At 44.0% G+C, this 15,055-nt stretch overlaps 1 protein-coding gene across 1 annotated transcript in view; it reads right to left on the reverse strand.

Moving 5' to 3' along the window:
- RNF150 (ring finger protein 150) overlaps positions 1-15,055 on the reverse strand; it is a 276,332-nt gene that overhangs the window by 19,667 nt on the left and 241,610 nt on the right. Inside the window, exon 6 of the mRNA XM_077476943.1 lies at positions 511-718. Coding sequence (XP_077333069.1) covers positions 511-718 — 208 coding nt within the window. The remainder of the gene's footprint in view (positions 1-510; positions 719-15,055) is intronic.

A 15,055-nucleotide genomic window follows, 5' to 3' on the forward strand; every position in this document is an offset into this window, starting at 1 on the left:
TATCATTATAATCAGTCATAATAATGACAATACACACAACATCTTATTTTTAAGACCTCAGCATAAGTACATTATATGAACATTGCATCCTACAATATGTGCTGAAATTGGAAGCCATAACAATCTACTGTCATAAAAGTTGTATAATAAAAGTAGCCTTTACGAGTAGATAACTAATATGATTTGGACTGGTGACCTGTACAAGACATTATTTATGTGAACTTGTATAGGAATTTAAGCAGGGCACACTGTCTCAGAGGGCACATCAGGCACAGAGACTGACAATATACTATTCAATGTAACCTTTTACTCCTATAAAAGAGACTATATACTTCTCATTGCTATAATGACCTCAATCTTTATAGCAATGGGAAAGCTCCAACTCTAAAGAGAAAACCCATAAATATTTCAGAAATTATAGGTATATATAATGTGACTATAATAAAGAAAGGAAAAACAGACTGCCCAGAGGTTTTTGTTGATCCTGGATATTAAAAAAAGTGTACTCACTGCTTGCTGTATAGCTGACCTCGCCGACCTGTGGTAGTACATCTGCATCTTGGATAACTTGTAACAGACCCACTGAGCGGATAATGGGGTCAACACCTACAGAACTCTCATTCACCGTTACATCGCTGGCTCCTGTAATTTGATTGGTTGGTGGTCCTACAGACCCTTCGAAGTCTGGAGTAATATCATCTAAGCAATCTGCATTAGGCTGTTGGGAAAAAAGTGAACATATTTAGGATTTCCTAATGCTTTTCCCACAAAACAAGCCTGTAGAAAAAAAAAATGGGATTTTTGTACCCATTGTAAAATCCATTTCTTTGAGTTCACTGAGGGATACAGGGATTAACACACAATTTACAATCCAGGCTTTGACATGTTTAACCCTTGTTAGGACAAACTGTATCCACATCTAGTTTACAAATGATAATAAAGATCTGCCAGCACAGTACTGGTTAATTATGATGCACAAGATCAACTATGGTACTCTCTTAAAGCTGAGTTCCACCCACAAATGGAACTTTCGGTGATCGGATTCGTCACACCCTCTGGTGTCACTTTTGGCACCATTCGGGGGGTCGTGGGGAGCAGATACCTGTCAAATCCAGGTATTTGCTCCCACTAATGGTGAACTATGCCATGTCCAGCCTCTCCTCCCCCAAATCCCCCCCCCCCCCCCCGCTGTCTTCTGGGAGACACACAGGTCCCAGAAGACACCATTCAGAACATGCAGTGTGACTCGAGCATGCACAGTAGGGAACCAGGAGTGAAGCCAAAAGTCTTCACTGTCTGGTTCCCTTACCAGGAATGGAGGCGGAAGCACCCGTAAGTCAATCCGAAGATCGGTCTCGGGTGCAACATCGCGGGCTCCCTGGACAGGTATATGTCAATATATATAGAGTCAGCAGCTACATTATTTGTAGCTGCTCACTTTTAATTTTTTTTCCAGGCGGAACTCCGCTTTAAAGAGTGAATCAGTCTTTCTAATGAAAGCACTAGATGCAAGATAGAGCAAACACCATGAGCTACATCTAGGTAATGAAGGGAAATCTCCTTATGAAGAACTGAGGTCAGACAGATGGAAGAAGAACGTCCTGGCTGAGGTGAAAGGCTGAAACCACCTTGAGAAGAAAGGAGGCTCCAGGACTCAACACCACCTTATCCCGGTGCAAAACCAGAAGAGGTTCTTTACCTGACAAAAATGCCAAATCATACACATACCGTATATACTCGAGTATAGGCCGACCCGAATATAAGCCGAGGCCCCCAATTTACCCCCAAAAAAACTGGCAAACTTATTGACTCGTGTATAAGCCGAGGGTGAGACATGCCTGTCCATCCCTGTGTGTGTGTCCGTCCATCCCTGTGTGTCCGTCCATCCCTGTGTGTCCGTCCATCCCTGTGTGTCCGTCCATCCATCCCTGTGTGTGTGTGTGTCCATCCATCCATCCCTGTGTGTCTCCATCCATCCATCCATCCATCCCTGTGTGTGTGTGTCTCCATCCATCCATCCATCCATCCCTGTGTGTGTGTGTCTCCATCCATCCATCCATCCATCCCTGTGTGTGTGTGTATCCATCCATCCCTGTGTGTGTGTGTGTCTCCATCCATCCATCCATCCGTGTGTGTGTGTCTCCATCCGTGTGTGTGTGTGTGTGTGTGTGTGTGTGTGTGTGTGTGTGTGTGTGTGTGTGTCCAGCCTACCTGTGTCCCGAGCCTTTGTCCCGAGCCTCCGTCCCGTGTCGTGCCTTGCCTTCGTCCCGTCCCGTCCCGTCCCGTCCTGTCCCGTGCCGTGCCTTGCCTTGCCTCCGTCCCGTGCCCTCTTCGTCGGCGGCCATTGTAAAATTCAAAAGCCGCGCCTCCTCCTTCGCCTGTGATAGGCGGAACACTGAATTTCCCAGCAGCCTGTGTTCCGCCTATCACGGACGTCGTATCATCCTCGTCCGTAGTACGAGGATGAGAAGATGCCCGTGATAGGCGGAACACAGGCTGCTGGGAAATTCAGTGTTCCGCCTATCACAGGCGAAGGCGGAGCCGGAGGCGCGGCTTTTGAATCAGAATGGCCGCTGTCTGTCTGCTCGACACGCTGATCGAGCGGGCAGACAGCGATGACTCGAGTATAAGCCGAGGGGGGCACTTTCAGCCTCAAAAAAGAGGCTGAAAATCTCGGCTTATACTCGAGTATATACGGTACCTTAAAGAGGAAGTAAACTCTGATGGGTTTTACTTCCTCTTTATTTCCCTGCAAAGGTAAAGCATAATGGGCTACTATGCATCGCATAGTAGCCTATTATGTATCACTTACCTGACACAGGAGCCTGCGATGTCACTGCTGTCCCCTCTTCCACGAAGTGTCCATCTTCCTTCCGGGTATCAAAGCGGCATTCGCATCGCCGGAGCCACGATGACTCCACTCCCGCACATGAGCCACTGATAACGGCATGATCGCCGCTAGCAACGGCATGCTCAGCGTGCCGCTGTCTACGACGCATGCACCGTACACATCGGTGCCTGTCTTTTGCAAATATCTCCTAAACCGTGTAGGTTTAGGAGATCGTTCTTGTACCTACAGGTAAACCTTAATCTAGGCTTACCTGTAGGTAAAAGTGGTCTGTAAGGGTTTAAAACCATTTTAAAGTGGTGGTGGAAACAATGCACATAAGAGACACACTGGGGTTGATTTACTAAAATGGGAGAGTGCAAAATCTGGTGCAGATCTGCATAGAAACCAATCACCTTCCAGGTTTTTTTTTTGTCAAAGCTTAATTGAACAAGCTGAAGTTAGATGCTAATTGACTACCAATCACAGCTGCACCAGATTTTGCACTTCCCATGTTTTTATAATTAACTGTTTTACTGAAGTTTTCAAATATAAAGCACTTTATATATCATTCTGCATAAAACAAGGAAAAAAATATATACCACACAGGAAAGTATTTCCATCTCAGCAATGAATGTGTTATAGGAAGAAAAGAGAATAAGAAGGAAGAGAAAAGAAGATGCAAAGCTCTCCACTCTTCGGGGCACCAACAGCCCTCCACTAGACAGGAACTGATGGCCATCTAGGTCCGTCATGGTGGATTTTCAAAAAGGTGCCAGAGGGCCCAGACCTTATTGTATGGGTGCTCAACCCGCAGCTCTCCAGCTGTTGCGAAACTTCAAGTCTCCTGAGGCATTGCAAGGCTGCCAGTTTCAAGCATGACTCCCAAATGCAGAGGCATGATGGCATTTGTAGTTCCGCAACAGCTGGAGGGGCACAAGTTGAGCACTCACGCCTTATTATGTTTATGCAAAGTATAATGCCACGTACACACGACCGGACTTTACATCAGAATAAACTCTGACGGTCTTTCCGACAGAGTTACGACCAAACTGACTTGCCTACACACGAACACACCAGAGTCCGTTTGTTTCTAAGGCGATGACGTACGATGGCGCTAGAAAAGGAAGTTCAATAGCCAGTAGCCAATAGCTGCCCTTGCATCGTATTTGGTCCATCGGAATAGCATACAGACAAACGGTTTTCCCGATAGGAATTGATTCCGTCGGAAAGATTTAAAACATGTTCTATTTCTAGGTCCATCAGAATTTATGAAGAAAAAAGTCAGATGAAGCCCACACGCAATCAGAATATCAGATGAAATGATTCCGTCTGACCTTTTCTGCTGGAATGTCCAGTCATTAGGCATGCTGTGAGAGACTCCATGAGTTCAACATCCTTGAACCTTGCATATAACTCTACATAAAAAGGAGGTGTTCTATTTTTCCAATGTAGAGCAACTAAGTACCAAGCTGCAGTGAGTATATGACGTGCTAGTTTTTAAGCAGTTTTAGAGAGAGTTGGAAGACGTAGGCCTAAGAGGAACACTTTGGGGAAAAAGGGAAAACTCAAATCAAATAAGAGCTGAAGCAAGCAATGGACTGACTGCCAGTATGGTTCAGGACGATGACAGTGCCAAAATATGTGCAGCATGGAACCTTGGTCCCTGTGGCATCTTCAGCAATGATCTTCAGCAATGATCACTAGTGGTTGGATGAATAACATGCAAATACTCTAGTGTTAAATACCAAAAATCAAGGACTTTTCTTTACACAGCTTACATATAGAGCTCTTTGCAGCCTGAGACCAAATCACTTGCCAAGCTTTTCAGGAACTCACCTATAGCCCTTTCCCATTTGTGCATGTAAGCATGTTTCTCCTGTTTTTGCATTGGAAAAGCATTAAGAATTTAGAAAATATTGGACATTAAGCCTTTCTGGGAGGGAAAGGTATGTTCCCTCATGCTACCAAGTGAATTAAAAAAAAAAAAAAAAATAGGTGAAAACTGCTACTGGACCTAAAGTGACAGTGCACAAGAATACATGTGAATAAAAGGGCAACTTTTTAAATATTGAATAAAGTTAATAATTGGTTAATAATGTGCTAAAATGATTAAATAATTAAACAAGTATAACAATAAAAATGGTGATCAAAGTCCAAAATATCCAAATGTGGTGAAACGATTCTTCTAAAAAAATATAATATATAAGCCCCCGTACACACTGTCGGACATTCCGGCAACCAAATACGTCAGATTAATTCAGACGGATTTAGTCCGGAAGTGATGTTGCATACACACGGTCGGACTAAGTTGTCGGAATTTCCGGTTGCCAAGAACGCGGTGACGTAAGCCGTGTACGACGGCACTAGAAAAGGGAAATTCAGCACCATGTCTGGCACCCTTTGGGCTCCTTCTGCTGATCTTGTGTTTATCGTGTGTTAGTAGAAGTTTGGTGAGAGACGATTAGCGCTTTTCAGATTTGTGCTTCAGTTCGGTACTGCTCTTCAGTTTTTGCTTGTCTTGTCAGTAAGCATTTGTTTCTCTTTGTGGACTATATCTTGGTATAGTACGCTTTGATTTGCATTGCTTATTGTCTGCTTGCTTCTGCTTTTCAAGTCGTTCTTTCAGGCATTGCTGTTTATCGGTGCTTTCTCTTGTACGTTCTGACCAGCCGACCGTTTTCAAACCATGTTTCGTGTACGTACTCGTCGTAGATTTTGTGCTGTGCAGGGGCTTGGTGTTGGGCTTTTAGCTTTCACACAAGCCCGGTACATGAACAGGGAGAGGAGGCGTTTGTGGACCAAGATTTTTTTGCGCCAGCGCGACCAGTTCTCGCACATGCCTTTGCTCCGTGAGATCCGGGAGAATAATCCTGATGATTTCAGGAATTATCTCCTGGTGACGGACCCCGTTTTTCACCATCTGCTGGCTTTTCTGTCCCTTTATATCACCAGGCAGGATACCTGCATGCGGCAAGCCATCACTCCGGAGCAGAGGCTCATCGCCACGTTGTGCTACTTGGCGACAGGGAGAAGCCTTCAGGACCTCAAGTTCTCCACAGGCATCTCCCCCCAGGCTCTGGGGATCATTATTCCAGAGACCTGTTCTGCCATCATTCAGGTCCTGCAGAAGGACTATATGAAAGTAAGTTTTCTCCTTTAACATTACATTCTATGTATTTAATGATTGCTAATGTATTGGATTTCTTTTCTCCTTCCCTAATTACCATAATTGCAATATGCTCTAATTGATATGCTCTGCCCCTTTGTCCTCATGCATGCTGGAAGCTTTTCAAGTTCCTTTTTTGTCCTTCATGCATATTTGCCTTCATTAACTTCTCCACGATGCTCTTCTGGGCCCATAAAACTATAGTCTAGTCACTTAGCAATGTCTTTTGTCAGCTCCATAGTATTGCTTCCCCCAAACACCCCCTAAACTGTCTACAAATGTTATGTGTGTGCTTCAATTCATGCAGAGGGACATTTTTTGGGGGGTTTGGCCTAACTCATTAGGAACCCCCCTCCCCCCAACAGCTAGGTCAGCTGATAGAAATCCTCCATCTGCTGACTTTACCAAACCCAATACACACTATACCTACCTTTTTTATGGTCACATTTATGGACAAATTCACCAAAGCATGTAGTGCAAGGGCCTGACTCAATGCTTTCAAATGCTATATATATATATATTTTTTCTCCTATTATCTTGATAGGTAATAGCAGAATCTCAAAATGTGCTTACATTTTTTTTAAAGTTTTTAGTATTATGACACTTCTTACCTGTCCAGAGGGCTGCCAATAGTGTAAGTAAGGAGGGGCTGCCCAAAGTATCACACATTATTTAGGCATTCAGCTCTCAATCAAGTGGAGAGGATTACCTGTCCAAAACATCCCCCCCCCTCATTTTTTGCAAGGGCCCATCAGATGGGGGGGTGGAGGGGGGGGGGTGATGACTCTGATAAGGGGACCTTATCCTTTAGGCTTTAAATACTCATTTCCCAAAATGTTATACTGATCTTGGCCAAAAATGTTGGTGTCTAATCTGCTTGCAATGTTGATGTGCAAAATTACTAATTATTTGTCTTGTTTCACTCCACAGTTTCTTTCAATGCCACAGAAATGGCAGACTGTGGCCTCCCACTTTGCTAGCCGTTGCGACTTTCCCAATTGTGGAGGTGCAATTGATGGGAAACACGTCCGCATTCCACCCCCCAACTCGGGGTCGTACTATTATAATTACAAGGGGTTTAATAGTATCGTGATGTTGCCGGTGGTGTCAGCGACCTATGATTTCCTGTATGTGGACGTGGGGCAAAATGGCTGGATGTCGGATGGTGGAGTGTTCTCACGGACGGAATTCTACTGGCATCTCCAGAGTGGCAGTCTGGGCTTGCCACCCCCAGAGGAGAATCAGGAAGGACTCCCATGCGTCTTCGTTGCGGATGAGGCGTTTGCCCTGGCAAACCATCTGATGCGGCCTTTCCCGATGAGGACCCTCACCCCAGATCAGAGGACCTTTAATTTCCAGCTGGCCAGAGCCAGAAGAGCCGTGGAGAACACTTTTGGAATACTGGCCAGCTGGTTCCGCCTTTTTTTAATGCCAATCCACATGGCTGAATATAAACTCAATCACATAGTGCTTGCCTGCTGTGTTCTGCACAATTTCTTGAAAAGACATTCAGCAAACTATGTGGTCTCAGTTGGCCCAGACGTAGACTTGCCAGAAAATTAGACTCTCACGGCCCTTGAAGCTGCTCGTCCTGGCTTGCCCCCCCAAAGCGACCGTGAGGTCCGAACCCAATACACGGAGTACTTTGTGGGTAGGGGGGGCATTGATATGCCAGACAATGTCTGAGAGGCATTTTTGTAATACATTTTTCTTTGAAACTACAATAATCTTTGTTTTCATTTACTGCTTGGCTTGGTTTTAGCTGTCTCCTAGGTATTTTAGCTTTTTTTGTTGCGCCTTTTTATACAACAGTGCAAACCCAAGTTCTGAGCGAGATGAGGGGACAGTCTCTTTAGATAATCTTATTATGTTGTGGGTCTGCTACACACACACCTTGTTTTTGTTACTAATGTATGTAGTGCATTACTGACAAAAATCTTGCTCATTTTCAGCACCATGGCAGAAATATGTGAGATCATGAAAATGGCGTGATTGTGAAAATTTACACATCACTGTGGGTGTTATATACTAAAGGGACATCCACTAAGCACTCCAAGTGCACTGCAAAAGTGTACCTGAAACTGCACTTGGAGTGAAAAGGGGAGTTGCCTTTAGTAAATAACACCCATTGTCACCGAAAACAAAAATTTTACTCCAAATACTGCTTTTGCGCATTGAAAAAGGAAGCCACACATTGTTGATAATTTAACTTTTTAATCAAAGCACATTCACATGTGCGTTTAGAAAAGGGTTTTAAGACAAACCAACATATTGGGTGTATCAAAAACATTCTTTTAGGTAACTTTATTGTAACTTGGCGTTTTTGTGTCAACAGGCATGTATCAAAGCGTAACATACAGAACACAGGAACTTACAAAGTTCAACTTTGAAAAGTGAAGACAATATCATAAGTATGTACAAACTGGGCTGATATTGCCTTCATCACATGGGGTGTCACCCCTGGAAAATCCGAAATTATAAGATGCGCACAGTGTATCAACATGTGCTATCTCCCATCATGGGGGATCAAGGTACATGTTTTGGGGGTGCAACCCCTTCATCTCTGCCACTTTCCACAAAACACGTACATTGATCCCCCATGATGGGAGATAGGGCATGTTGACACACTGTGTGCATCTTCCAATTTTGGCTTTTGGAAAAATACAAAAGTTGTTATGTAAAAACAATAAAAATTAAAACCCTAGCTAGTTTGGGCTGTTTCAGACTCTCCCCAAAACATCAATGATGTTCTTCATTTTATTTTGAACATCATTGATGTTTTTCTGTATATTTTCTAAATCGCGATTGCACCCCATTATCTCCCCATTCAGGATCTGGGCGCTTTCACTGGTAAAATGTGATTCTTCTTCCACATCACCTGAAAAAAAAAAAGCACAAAAAAAACACCATGTATTATAAATATGACGACATACATTGATTAGCTTACCGGAAGCTGTGGTCTCCGACACTCACCTGTTGTGGTGACAATTTGTCCAAGTTCAACGATCTCTCCTTCCTCCTCCTCTGCTTCTGGTGTTGGAATGTCGCCTTCTTTGGGAGGTGTGGGGTTCCTGGTGTCCTCAGACTTCCTGAGTCTTCTCTCCCCAATGAGAATGTAAAAAAGGAATACTTAGCACACAGAGGACAGAAATAGGAATATGAAACATTGCTTGGAAGTGTGGTCCAATTGTGTTTTTTGGCAGAGTTCAAACGGTAAGAACATTATTTTGGACACTTTGTAAAGCTGGAATACTTACCTGCTGTGTGAAGAAATGTAGTGAAGTGTAATTTGGGAAAACATCGCGCTGGGAGTGGGCTAACGAACAATGTTTCTTACGAACGATTGAAACCATAAACTTGAAAGTGGCCATTTTAAACTGTACAACATTAAATCAAAGCACATGGAGCAGTATGCAAGCAATAATAATAATACGAACACACGACAACTACTTACTTTTTTTAAGAACACGCTTGATTCTTCTGTACTGATCGTGCTCCCTCAGTTTCAGCTCTGGCCAGCGTTTTCTCAGTGGATCCTTGGCTCGTCGTACCCCAAAATTCTTCTGAAGACTCTTCACAACTTTAGTCATGATCTTGGCCTTTCTGATATTTGGGTTTGGGTAAGGTCCATACTTCCTATCATAGTCGGTCCTCTTCAATATGTCCACCATCTCCAACTTCTCTCCAAAAGACTTATTTGAGGCCTTAAATCTTCTAATCCAGGATCGTGACGTTTCAGGCTTTCCTCTCCCTCCTCCTCGTTAGTGGAACTCTGATTGCGCACCTGTGTTCTCTCCGCCATGTGCTCTCCCCACTGTGTCAAAAGAGAAGCGGCGGGGAACAGTCTAGAAAGAACGTCAGGGGCGGGCGGAGTTTCACGTATACGCACTGTATATAAAACGCAACACATGTGTGTCGTACGTACGATCTGTGAACACAGTGAGGAGCTGACGCGCGATCGTGCAAACGAAGGTACAATTTTGAACTTGGTACATCGCTAGCCTAGACTGCTTCTATATAGGCCTATGTTGGGACAAGATTAAGAGGGTTTAGCATGGCATTATTAGTATTTTAGGGTTTGTCTTGTGTTGCGTCTTACAGACAAGATGGATCCCTTCAAGAACTCCAATTTTATGGGGCTATTCCTTAATCTGCTGAGGGAGCTGCCAGGCCTGTGGCAGAAAAACAACCCCTTTTATACTGACCAAAGAAAGAGGAAGGCAGCGCTGGAGAAACTTCTTGCTTTGGTGCCGATCATGGTCCCCACGGCAGACATGACCTATGTGAAGGGTAAAGTTGGTGCCCTGAGGTGTATATATCACAGGGAGCGAAAGAAGCATCTGGAGTCCCTGAGATCAGGAGATCCAGATGCCATTTATTACCCCAGAATGGTGTACTATGAGAGGCTGCATTTTATGGCAGACCAGGGGGAACCCACACCACCACTCTCCAGTCTTCCTTCAAGGCTTCATTCACCCCCAGCTGAGGCTTCCGATGTCCAACCTGGGCCTTCCAGGCAACATGTGGAGGGGCCCAGCTTGAGACAGGTATAGCATTGTTGAACATATTTCTTGTCGTACATTTAATGATGTTAACTAGATGTTATTATTGATCAGTAAGTTGTGATTTAACAAAGTGTTTTACATCTCAATAGACAGTAGTGACCTAAAATGTTTGGGACAAGAATGAAAAATGCAGGGCTCAGAATGATAGTCTGTTCTATTTGGTAACATTCAATTTGCAACAGTCATGAGCACAAAATTGTGTGATGAGCAAAAAACTAAAACTATGTCCCATTTTCATACACAGGAAGACCTCAGCCGGGGGAGGCTGTGGCAAGTGGCAGCCAGGAGGTCGACCATCGCCCTCCTTCTCCTCCTCCTGCCACAACTACAGGAGTCAAACCTCACCCCCGAAGGATGCCTGGCAGGAAGTGCCTAAGGAAGACTGGAGAGTGATGGCCTGGGTTCAGTCTGGTCTGACAGAAGATGCAGCCTCTTGCAGAACCACAGTCTGGGGACATAGATGGCATCTGCTCTTCTTGATCTCTCAGACTTCTGGACCAGACTTCTCTCCCTGAGATATGTACTCCTCAGGCCACCAATTTGGAATTTGAGAATTAGTTCATGTCTGCCCTGGGGGCCAAAGGCTGCGGCAAATTGACAAGTTTCTCCAGCGCTGCCTCCCTCTTAAGTTGTTTGACACCTAAATAAAGGTTTTTTTTTTGTTTTAAGAAATACTTGCGTATGTGTTTGACTTCAAAAAAGGACAGTTTATTTGTGAGCAGGCAGGTACATTTAAAAAAAAAAAACAAAGTGAAATGAATAACAAGGGGCACCAACACCAAACAACCTCCTGTAGATTAAAAAAGAAAAAGAAAATACAAAAAAAAATAATAATGGTGTTGTGGTAAGTTGACACACAAAACACACCCAAAAAAACGCAAAGATGAGCAAACTGTCAAAAAAGGAGATGTTGATTAAAAAAACCAACCACAAAATAATATAAAAAAAAAAAAAAAAAAAAAAAAAAGAAGGATTGTGTAGATGTGACGATTTAAAATATTGTATTGCTGAAATGAGTAACTCAGACGGAAACAGTCCGATGGAGACCACACACTGTCGGATTATCCGACAACACGGTCTGATCGGACATTGTCCATCGGAATGTCCGACCGTGTGTACAAGGGTTTGTCTAGGTCCAGAAATCCCCCCCTGAATGTCAATTGTCCCCGTCTAGGAGGTAAACTGTGGACAAGACTGGACTGTTCTGCCCAGGGAAGGATTAGATCTACCTCTTTTTACACAGAAAGACTTCTGGTTATTCTCTGATGACTGATGTACACCACTGTTGTGGCACTGTCTGATTGAATCCAGGTTTAATGATTCTCCAGTTGGAGTGTTCACCACTGCATAGACAATGTCACCTGATATTCCAGAATGTTGATCAGGAAATGGAATGCCTATAATATCCAAGTTCCCTGCACCCACAAGGTGTTCAAGACTGATCCCCAGCTGCCATTTGTTGTGAGGATTTCCAAGACATTGAATGGAAGGACTTCCCCAACACCAGAGCTGGATTCCTGTGCCACTAGACAAAAGTCTTTATTTCCATATGAATCCATCTGTTGACTGGACTGACTTATCCCATTATGACAGGATGTTGAGTTTCAGAGGTTTGGTTTGGAACTGGGTATGAGGGACTGCCCCCCCAAAAAAGCTACCATCAGTCTCAGAACACTCATGCAAAAGCAGACAGTGGGGTGACTCCCTGACTGAAGAGTCTGGGAGTGGAGAATTTGAAGTTTCTCATAGGAAAGAAAAACTCTTGCTTGACTCTAGGGAAGATGGGTACTCTTACCTAAGGCGTGTTCGCACAGTCCACGTGCAGAGCCCGGGCGTGTTCGCACAGTCCACGTGCAGAGCCCGCCAGGAAGTCGGCGCAGCGCTGCGCTAATCACAGGCAGTGAGACATTGCCCCGATGTGCGGCTGCAGAGATCGGGAAATGTCTCACTGCTTGTGATTAGCGGAGTGCTGCGCCGACTTCCTGGCGTGCTCTGCATGTGTTCTATGCATTCTGTTTGTATGTAGATTTGGGACAGTGTCCCAACTTGTTTTGAATTGGGGTTGTCCCAACTTTTTTTGAATTGGGGTTGTATGTATTGGTACATTATTAAAGATGAGGCGGTTGAGGGACGCTATGCATCACCTCACATGCTTTCATATGTGGGAAACTAAGGTGGTAGTTTGGTCCAGTTTTTCTGGGTCACCATGGCAGTGTTGGTTCCGGACCAGATTTTGCATTCTACTGGTGACCACCAGCACATGGTATAAGTAAAGCAGGACTGGAATAAGAGGTTGCTCTTGGCCTGGGACTCAGGAAGCTAAAATCTGAGAGAGCCTTGAGATTGCTGTGTAAAGAAAAGGAAAAGGTTGCATGACATTTGGTTTGTATGTGACTGGGAGAAGCCCTTCATCTGTAAGGTAGGAACCTTACCAATGTTTAGTTAGTAACTGGATGGCAAGGATTTACTTTCCGTTTTGCTTTTTTGCTTTCTATGCAACGTTTTAAATAGAACTGGCTACAAGTCAGAAGTTTTAGAAAAGACCTGTTTGTTGGACTGACTTTTTCCCAGGGAAGGTGATCCCCACTTGAGCTAACCCCTGGATGACTTTCCTGACAGTTTTTGGGTCCACCGGCATCTTTAAAAAAAAAAAAAAAAAAAAAACAAACATACAAAATTGTACTATTCCCAGATGTACCACAAGTATGTTTACATTGCACAAACAAAAATTACAGCATCTATACTATTGTGTCTACTGCATTTATACAAAACCATTCTAAATTGTCCTGTTAACACTTATATATACATAAATACCACCCAGCTTTGAATCCCATCATGTGCTGGCTAGCTGCATCACAGAAGAGGGTGTGATAGCACATGTTCAACACTCTAGAGCACACCTCCCTTATTACTATACCACCTCATGTTTTATTTCTACCCACACTCTGTACAATCTGATTGTAAATCTAAAGAAGATTGTACAATCAGCTACGTAGTACATGGGCCTGTCTAATTTCGGATTATTCAGGTCCTCCTGTTCCATAGTTTTGGTGAAGGAAACTGTACATAGATTGTACTATCAGATTACATAGTGTATGGTCATCTTTATACAAGTATATTATTATTTAGGACTTATACAGCACCAACAGTTTACGCAGCACTTTACAATATAAAAGGGAGACAATACAGTTATAATACAATAAAATACAAGAGGATTAATAGGGCCCTGCTCAGAAGAGCTTACAATCTAATAGGGTGGGGCGGGTGGTATAAAAGGTTGTAACTGTGGGGAATGAGCTGATGGAAGTGGTAGGAGAGTAGTTGGAGATGTGATAGGCTTTCTTAAAGAGATTCGTTTTTAGGGATCGCCTAAAGGTAGCAAGAGTAGGGGATAGCCGGACAGGTTGAGGTAGCGAGTTCCAGAGGATGGGAGAGGCTCTTGAGAAATCCTGGAGATGAGCATGGGAGGAGGAGACGAGAGCTTGAGAGAAGGTCTTGAGAAGAGCAGAGAGGACGATTTGGGTGATATTTGGAGACAAGATTGGTGTTGTAGCTCGGGGCAGAGTTGTGAATGGCTTTGTATGTTGTGGCTAGTATTTTGAATTTAATTCGCTGGGTGATTGGGAGCCAGTGTAGGGATTAGAGGAGAGGATTGGCAGACACTGAGTGGTTGGTAAGGTGTATAAGTCTGGCAGCAGCATTCATGATAGACTGAAGAGGGGATAACCTATGGCGAGGCAATGATAAGGGAATTGCAATAGTCAAGGCAAGAGATAACAAGGGAGTGCATGAGGAGCTTGCTGGTTTCATTTGTTAAAAAGGGGCGGATTTTAGAGATGTTTACGGAGGTGAATTCTACAAACTTTTGACAACGATTGGATTTGAGGCTGAAATTACGATTCACAGTCTAGGATTACACCTAGTACCCTGGCGTGAGGGAGGAACTGATGTTTGCATTGTTGATTTTGATGAAAAAGCCATGGAGGGGGGCACGGGCAGGGGGGATATTAATAGCTCAGTTTTAGAGAGATTTTGCTTAAGGAAGTAGTGCAACATCCATAGACAGATAGATTTGGGTGTCATCAGCATATAAGTGTTATTGGAAGCCATGGGCGGTTATCAAATGACCAAGGGAGGAGGTGTAGATAGAGAAGAGAAGGGGTCCAAGAACAGAGCCTTGGAGGACCCCCACAGAAAAGAGGCAATGAAGGGGAGAAGACAGAGTTGTAGGCGACACTGAAGGAGCACTGTGATAGATAGGCAGAGAACCAGGATAGAGCAGAATCTCAGAGGCCAAGGGAATGGAGTTTGTTGAGAAGGAGTGGGTGGTCAACAGTATCAAAAGTCGCAGATATATAGGAGGATGGAGTGGACAGACACTGAGCTGTCAGGCCCTGTTCACATCACCGAATAAAGAGATCATGCATTTCTGCATGCAGTGTTTTTGGCCATTTTGTAGCATTTTTCGCTCATCACCCATAAGGCAGCCCATTC

The sequence above is a fragment of the Lithobates pipiens genome, unplaced genomic scaffold, assembly GCF_037356315.1.
Source record: "Lithobates pipiens isolate NorthernLeopardFrog02 unplaced genomic scaffold, aLitPip1_a1.2 Scaffold_13, whole genome shotgun sequence".
In the NCBI taxonomy this organism is placed as follows: Eukaryota; Metazoa; Chordata; class Amphibia; order Anura; family Ranidae; genus Lithobates; species Lithobates pipiens.